At 34.0% G+C, this 8,687-nt stretch overlaps 1 protein-coding gene across 2 annotated transcripts in view; it reads right to left on the bottom strand.

The window, feature by feature from the left end:
- Positions 1 to 4,090: 4,090 nt before the first annotated feature.
- The window catches only part of LOC149786911 (uncharacterized), a 34,332-nt gene continuing 29,735 nt past the window's right edge, over positions 4,091 to 8,687 (bottom strand). For both annotated transcript variants that reach the window (XM_089977437.1, XM_089977439.1), the window contains 2 exons: positions 7,716 to 7,885; positions 4,091 to 7,260 (listed from right to left, as the gene is read on the bottom strand). In XM_089977437.1, the coding sequence (XP_089833563.1) occupies positions 7,071 to 7,260; positions 7,716 to 7,885 (360 nt within the window). In that variant the 3' untranslated portion in view covers positions 4,091 to 7,070. The remainder of the gene's footprint in view (positions 7,261 to 7,715; positions 7,886 to 8,687) is intronic.

The following is an 8,687-nucleotide window of genomic DNA, read 5'->3' as shown; positions in this document are numbered from 1 at the left end:
CAATTTGTATTTTTCATGTTTGTTTTTCTCTGCTGATACTACCAAAACAATCGTTCCAGATGCATACTTTTCTTACAAGTGTTTTTTTTTCCTTTTCACTTTTTCACAACGTTCCTTTCAAAGTCACTTCATTAAAAGAATTTTGGTCATGATTGTCATATTTTGTGTACACGTATGCTTGTCTATATTATGGTTATCACTGTCATTTCTGGAGTACTTTTATGTGTATGTGCATCTGTGTTTACGTCATTCACATGCCATTTTTGTTTATGTAAGAGACTACTTGTTGTATTTTACGCATGGGTGCTCGTGTTATTCTTTTCTATATCTGTTCAGTACTGTTATTCCATCCCTTAATTGCATATTTTACTTCTAGTTTTATCGATATGGACAATAACACCGTGGTATGCTATCTCATATATAACAATAGCTTAACCAAACAGACAACTTCCACCCCACAGTATATGAGTTATCCACTGGTTTTCCTTTATGTATACGAAACAGTGAGTTCAATAGCAAGTATGTGTATATACATTACTTCATGTTATATTCATACAAACTCTGTAGTGATATTCTTAGTCCCATACCGTTTCAAACCAATAATACTAAATTGTCATACATTCCAGAAGTGGCCTAGTACTTATAAGTCCCTTACGACTTCACACCTCCTCAACCCAATGTCAAAATTACTATATATCCCCATTGTACCCCATAATATGAAATCCCCTGCATACCATATTCTAGGTTAAAACCTATACACATTTAGCATCGATTTCCCAAAGGACCTAAATACAACATCCAAATGCTGATTCCTTTATTATTCTAATTCTTACTGAGATCCCATAGTTTCACATTTTTGTACGTCAATGGCTACTGTTAATTTAATTATGATCCCCAAGTGTCATACTGTTTAACGAAGACTCCATACAGTCCCCTAAAACTACTGTCCAAGCTCCGGCAATAGTACTGAATGTTTCCCAATAGAATGTCATACACCAAACTGAATGAATCATCCCACATGGGATTGCAAGTTACCTGGTCTTTTTCCCAGAAGCATTCTTCTTATGCTTTGGGAATTCTAAAGGACTGACACCTTTGAAATCATAACCTAATGTTTCGTTTCTTATTCTTTGTTTTAATTCGTCATTTATATGCGTTCTGTTGTTTTCGGTATAGGTCAAAACAATTCCAAACAAACAAAAAAGGTACTTGCCGAACCGATTTCTGTGGTATTCTTTTATGTCATTGACGAACCACGTGTCTGTATTCTTTCTACAGCTGAGTAATAAAAGACAATATTTTATTATGATTAAAAAGAATCCCCTACAGAAACAATGACTGAGACCTCGCGCGCAAGGCTTATTCTTTTAATATGTATTGACTGACACCATACTTTGTCTATCAAAATTTTGTATGTGATTGTAGATTTTGGAGCACATAACATAAAAGATCAATTGCCGAATTATGGTATTGTATGGGAATGAAGTTTAGGGAGTACATAACATAAAAGACATTCTGTCAAGTGTGCGGTATTGTATGTGTTTGAAGTTTAGGGAGTACATAACATAAAAGACATTATGTCAAGTGTACGGTATTGTTCACACTATAATATGTATGCCAATCTCCTTCAGCGTAATAATTATTTTTCTTTGTAATATAACTTGAAAATGTCAGGCATATATAATTTATTTTTAAAAAATGAGAATTTAAGAACTAACATAAAACGACATATCTGTGAATGAAATCGTGGAATAAAAGAAAACCATATCACACCAAATAAAATCCAATGCAATATGTCGTTCTTCCACTTTTGGGTCAAGAAAAACATTAACAGGTTATTCTTATATTCGACAACCATGTTTATACATAAATAGGCCAAAAGGAAAAATTATAACTTGTTTCATATATCTTTTACAGTTTGATCTAAAAGGTATCATGAACAAAGTCCCCGTGACATCATATATCATTGTTACACTCTATATAGTACGAAACGATATTATGAACATGGTCTCTGTACGATCTTTTCATATTTTCACATTTCATATTTAGCTAGCACTAAACCACATATATGCTAATTTCCATGTGCTATTATAGACAGTAATTACATGTTATTTACCTAGCACCATACAGTATCATGGACAATGTATACGTGCCTCATACACCATGGTTACACTTTTTTACCTGGCACCAAACAATATTGTGGACAAGGCCAATGTGCCACCATACACCGTGGTTTTACTTTATTTACCTAGCAACAAACAGTATGATTGACAAGCCCCATGTGACATCATAAACCGGACACAATGTTTATATTTATTTTATAACCCTCAACAATGTGCTACGCAAGGTCCATGTATCATCATCTACCACGTCAGATGAAAGCTCAGCGACTGCAATATGTTGCAATTCTACAATTCCATAACATATTTGTAAGACTGAGGAGTAAAGTATGAAAGAATGCATTCACATGACAAACATTTCCCCTGCAGTGTTTACTCTTTTAATATGTTCAACTATTTCCATCAACAGTGTGTGAAAATCAAGCCAACCTTTCATAATCAACCTCATCGTAGATAGGTACTGAATAAAATCGTGACAATCGCTTTGGCAGAAGCTTATCAGGTGACACACAAATACGTATCAATAAATACTCTCATGCAAAATGGTTGCCCCGCCATAGTGCTTCAAATAACGTCAACGTAAAATTTAGGAAAGGTGTCCGACAGATGGACGGACGGACAAGGGAAGCACTATATGTCTGATCTCCTTTGAGGCAGAGCATGACGATACATTGCAAAATTGGAACATCCATTGTTTGTACGACATTATTACTATGAAAATGTCAATAAACATGCCCATTCTAAGCTAGTTAAGGCTGGAGAGCCACTCATAAGTGTAATCTTGAATCCACATGACCCAAAGGTTTTCTACACAAAACATATATTCCACAAAGTACTGTATTGGTTTGTTGAGCACTTTGGAAATGAGGCAGGAGGGATTGGTTTCTCATTACAGATTTAATAATTCTGTACAGGATGGTGGGGAATGGCACACTGATTGTCAAGAAAGGGCTACAGATTATGTTAATAGTGATATCCAATTTCTTCTAGTAAGAACATGCAACAAGTATTAGTGAGTATGTGAAAGAATAACTTATAGAAAGAAACAGTTGATACATTTTTATCCACATACTTTGGTGCAATGTACAGGATTAGTCAGTCTGTATGTAGTGAAAATGAAATGTTACGGACACAGTTGGTGAAACTGAGCATGCGTTTCTGTACAAACTGTTTGCAAGTAACATGGATTATGGAATGTCCTGTATAACCTTGACAGTAGGTCCTAAGACAAGGCTAGCATGGACCATAATCAGCATGTTATGATGACGACAATAACACAAACTCTCCATATACTATGGTAATAATAATAATTACGCAATCTTATGATGACTACAATAACACAAACTCTCCATGTTTTATGGTAATAATACTAATTGCACAATGTTATGGTTAAGACAATAACAGAAACTCTCCATGTTTTATGATAATAAAACTAATAACACAATGTTTAGTCCCAAACATTATGGTAATCCGTAAATTAACAATTTGAACTATTTTCATGTTCTCTGCTCACATTTCTGTCTGTACATGATGCATATCTATATATGTATTGCTCCACAATTGGTAATTCATTTTTGTATACTATATTAGTTAATTGATACTGACTTAAACTGTGTAACCACTTTCTTGGTATCCTAGTAATGGGTTTAAGGCAAACTGTAAGAAATGTGACTTTGGTCTAATTTGTCCCGTTTATGTAGAACATGACTTCGAAATGGACTAGGCTGTACAACGATAAAATTGATTTTACCACTGTAAATACACCAAACAACCTAGATAACTAGTTACCAAAAAGACAAATGTCACTAAATCGCCAATAGTCTCTCTCTCTCTCTCTCTCTCTCTCTCTCTCTCTCTCTCTATATATATATATATATATATATATATATATATATATATATAGAGAGAGAGAGAGAGAGAGAGAGAGAGAGGGGGGGGGGTATTAACTCTTTCCCTTAACATGACATATTTGACACAATAGAATCCAATGTAGGAAAGCACATGGATAAATACATGCTTATTATATACTTTATAAATAGTCCCATTAGTTCAATATTGTTGCTACGGGTCAATACCCAATGGTATTGCCTGGAGTTAAGTAAAAATATTTACCGCTACCTTGAATGGTAAATACGTGCCCGCGCTCAAAAATATTTTTCCTGTACGTTTAATTAAAATGGCAACCAACGCTGACCTCATTCTTCATCGAAGAACTTAAAATTGCAATAGAAAATATAGATTGCGAGAGAGAGAGAGAGAGAGAGAGCACACGTCATACCAATCTTTGATATAATGTATCAATCATCAGGTGCATACACACACTAATTTTTTACATACCTTCTACTGGTAAGCACCATGTGTCACTCATTTCACCATCATACATTGAATTTCTACATATGAACTGTCTAAATTAAAACAAGATTAATAGTCTAACTATAAGTCTTACTGTTAATGAAATTTCGTGGTAGAGTCCTCAGTCACTTTAAGACATATTCCATTACACTATTAGTACTTGTAGTTGTCTACTCGTATAGGCACACAGACGTACACACACATACAGGTAAACATATAATGATTGCAATCTGAAGTTATTGCAAATGTACACAAAACCTTTCAAGGCTGTCACAGGAACCACTCAAGCAGAATGTTAGACTCCGCTTTAGGTGGCGGAGGGACAGTTTTGAATATTGGCCCATGGTATGGTATGACGTTTTGAGCTATTATTGTGTAATAATTAAAGATATGGACATATTCGCGAAATTCGTCTTTACGCATATACTAATGGATGGATGGACAATGGACAGATGATGGAAAAAGACCATCCCATAAGCTCTTCTGGTCAATGATCAGTGGAGCTATAAACTCAGGCCCATGACACACAAAAATAAATAAAATCTCTCAATCACTCTAATAACTCTTTGAATTTAGAGTCCATCCATTATTGATGATAACAGATAATTACAAGACAAACTATGCTAATACATCGCAATATATCATACATCACAGCAAGCAGCACGACCTTGCCTTTCTAACATGTGCAAGTAACAAGTATGCATTATAAGCTGTCAAATTTTATCATAATATAGAAGAAAAGGATTGGTGCATTTTAACTGTACACAATATCCAAGACAAGCAAATAAGTAGTGTCCACTGTACAATAACCTGAAATGAACAGTGAGTGCAGTTTTTAATGATCAAATAGACCATCACAAAACACTGGCTTTGCTTATGATGGGAACAATTGGTAAGTTCCACAATTGCTAATTAAGATAACGCTGGTTATTGCATTATATCATTACTCAAATGCAAGGTTTAGGATGCAAGGCCCATGACAATATACCAAAGGCAATGGTGGACTATCATAGCCAAGCATGCTAATCAAGTATTTAAATATGTAATGTTCCATCAATCTGTATAAATCCAGATGAATTTTTTAAAACAATGAATACATAAATTTACAAAATGGAGTCATAGGGTAAATACCTTTTAATAACTTAATTTTGTATTCTTGATTCCCTCCCCGAGGAACAAGATCTCAAGCAAGCATGACCATCATTGAATGCTACATGAGGTAATCATAAGGGTAACAATAAATTAAGAAGGATTTATTTAAAATCGCTTCGTATACAGAGCAAGTTTGCTGATAAATTCATTGATTAAAAAAAGAGAAACTAAAATCTTAATTATTGAGATAACCAGATAGTCACTTAGTACATTCAAATACATGAGAACAAATTATAATGTCTTGTTCTATTTTCTTCATCACTCTTCTGTAGGGCAGTGACCTTAAACATTTGAGTTTTGTTGTTGATATGCACTTGGCATGGGAGACAAATCTTATGCAAGATTGTAATCAAAAAGTATAAAATTAAGTTGTCTTGTGTAATTAGAATAATGTTTCTCCAGAGTTCCAATTAACATGATATTTTCATACCACGACTGCATCTGGGCATAAAAAAATCACACACCCATTTAATAAATTCTGTGTGAAATTTACAACTTGCTTTTCAACAGATCTTTTCATTCTATTGTAAATATGTCCTAAACAATTAGATATAAATGATGCAAATAATATAACACATATGTAAACAAAAATGAAATATATGTCTTCTGCTACTGGAAAAAGTGACAAATAATTTTGAGGTGACATACATCCTGAATTAATGTTTTTTTCTATTTGTGATTCTTCAGAGAAAAAATTCCACTTTGTAACTCCAGTTACAGATTCAGAACAAGACTGTTGCACTTTACTGAAGGTTTAAATATCCAAATAACAAGTATGCATGCAAACGGTCATATTTTATTATCAATAAGAAAAAGATTGATGCCTAGTAACTTTATTCAAATATCCAATATAAGCAAAAAAGTGGAATCCACTGAATTATCAATTCAAATAAGCACAAAACACCCAGAACTTGTACCAAAAGCAGTTTACACTGATTACATGCACCATCAAAAAAAACCGACTGCACTTCTGGCCGGTGCACAAGATTTTGGTTTTATGATTGCCAATAAACACTGTAATACTAGTATTGCCTGACACAAATTTACACACAACAACAAATCTAGCTTAATGACGAATATCTGTAAAAATATAACCAGTATCAATCATCACAATCATTACAAAACAGAAAAACAAGCTCTTCAAAATTAAGCTCTGCTTAGACAAACAGCATCATCTATTAGCATACATACACACAGTCCTAAACAGAACATTATATTCTCTCTTTCTCTGCTAAACAATTAACCACCATTATGGGGTGGGGTGAGATGAGATAAACACTTCCTGGCAGACTCGTTCTGATATACATCCAAATTATTTAAGAGACGACTTCAATTCTCTTCTGTTTCTCTCTGACTCTTGATTCTCACTGTCCTAATCACAATCACCACAATGAAGAATCATCCTGAACACACTGCCAAGTTTATTCACAAAGGCTGTTGCTGCATCTAGGGTTGATACACAGGCTGTTGACCCCCAATAATCATACTGTAGGCCCCATAGTCACTAGGTAAACTTGTAACAGGTATGCTGTGTGATGTAGACTGGGGCAACATGTTCTGTGACACTGGTGGCACAGTCTGACTCACACTTGGATTCTGTGGTATGTGGAAGAGATAACCAGATGGCCCTGGTATGCTGAAAAATGTAACCACCATTAGCATGTATTATAATACTGGACACCATTCCTATTCCCACATCTTAGATTCATATATGTCACTCTTGTAATGCATATTTTTTTTGGACTTGAAAATATACTTTATCCAATCAAATATTTTCTCTCCTTGTCTCTTGCTCTCTTCACCCAAATTTTAATTTGTGCTTTCTAAGATTTCATTACTAAAGATGTATAACCAACTAGTTAAATATTATTGGTTTCATTATGCATTAAGTCTTATTTTATATACCGATAATTTTCATAATACATTAAATCTTTTAAAGAGCAAAATAAACAATGACATAGAATTACAGTTCGAACAACACAAGCATTCATTCCAAGAACTAAATTATTCATGGCATCCATCCATACATCTGCAGAGTACAGGATTTCACAAATACCTTTCTAATGACAGACAAATAAAAAATGAACTTACTTATTTGTGAAGTTTTGATATGATCCACTGTTCATTTGTTGTACTTGTGGCTGCTGAGGACCTTGCTGAATTGAAGGAGGGGGCATCGTTGCACCTGGACCTTGATTTACTGAAGGCATCTGACCTTGACCTGGCATTATGTACTGTTGCTGGCCATTGTACATTGGTTGCTAGAATAATAATAATAATAATAATAATAAACAATGGCATTAATAAAATAAATAACTGATAATGACAACAATGATAAAGAATTACTATATAAACAAATTTAAAACAATTAGTAGTTATTATGCATTAAAAGCAATCACATCATGAAAACTCTCATATACATTCCTGCAACAAAAAATATAAAGACTAAATAATGATCCACCTGTTGAGAAAACAATATACAATTTATAAATCCATAATCTATCCAAGGAGACAATAGTACACAATTTATAAATCCATGATCTATCCATGGAGACAATGGTACACAAGGTCTAAATTCATGATCTATCCATGGAGACAATGGTACACAATTTGTAAATCCATGATCTATCCATGGAGACAATGGTACACAATTTTTAAATCTATGATCTATCCATGGAGACAATGGTACACAATTTGTAAATCCATGATCTATCCATGGATATAATGTTACACAATTTATAAATCCATGATCTATCCATGGAGACCATGGAACAATGTCTAAATCCATGATCTATCCATGGAGACAATGGTACACAATTTGTAAATCCATGATCTATCCATGGAGATAATGGTACACAATTTATAAATCGATGATCTATCCATGGAGACGATGGTACACAATGTCTTAATCCATGAACTATCCATGGAGACAACAGTACAGAATTTCCAAATCCCTGATCTGTGGAGACAATAGTGCACAATTTCCAAATCTGTGATTTATCTCCATGGAGACAAAAGTACATAATGTCTAAATCAATGATCTAACTGTGGAGACAACAGAGC

Source organism: Sinohyriopsis cumingii, chromosome 12, assembly GCF_028554795.1.
Source record: "Sinohyriopsis cumingii isolate HCF-2022 chromosome 12, ASM2855479v2, whole genome shotgun sequence".
Taxonomy (NCBI): domain Eukaryota; kingdom Metazoa; phylum Mollusca; class Bivalvia; order Unionida; family Unionidae; genus Sinohyriopsis; species Sinohyriopsis cumingii.
Note: the sequence above shows the minus strand (reverse complement) of the source record. Positions and strands in the feature narration are given on the sequence as shown.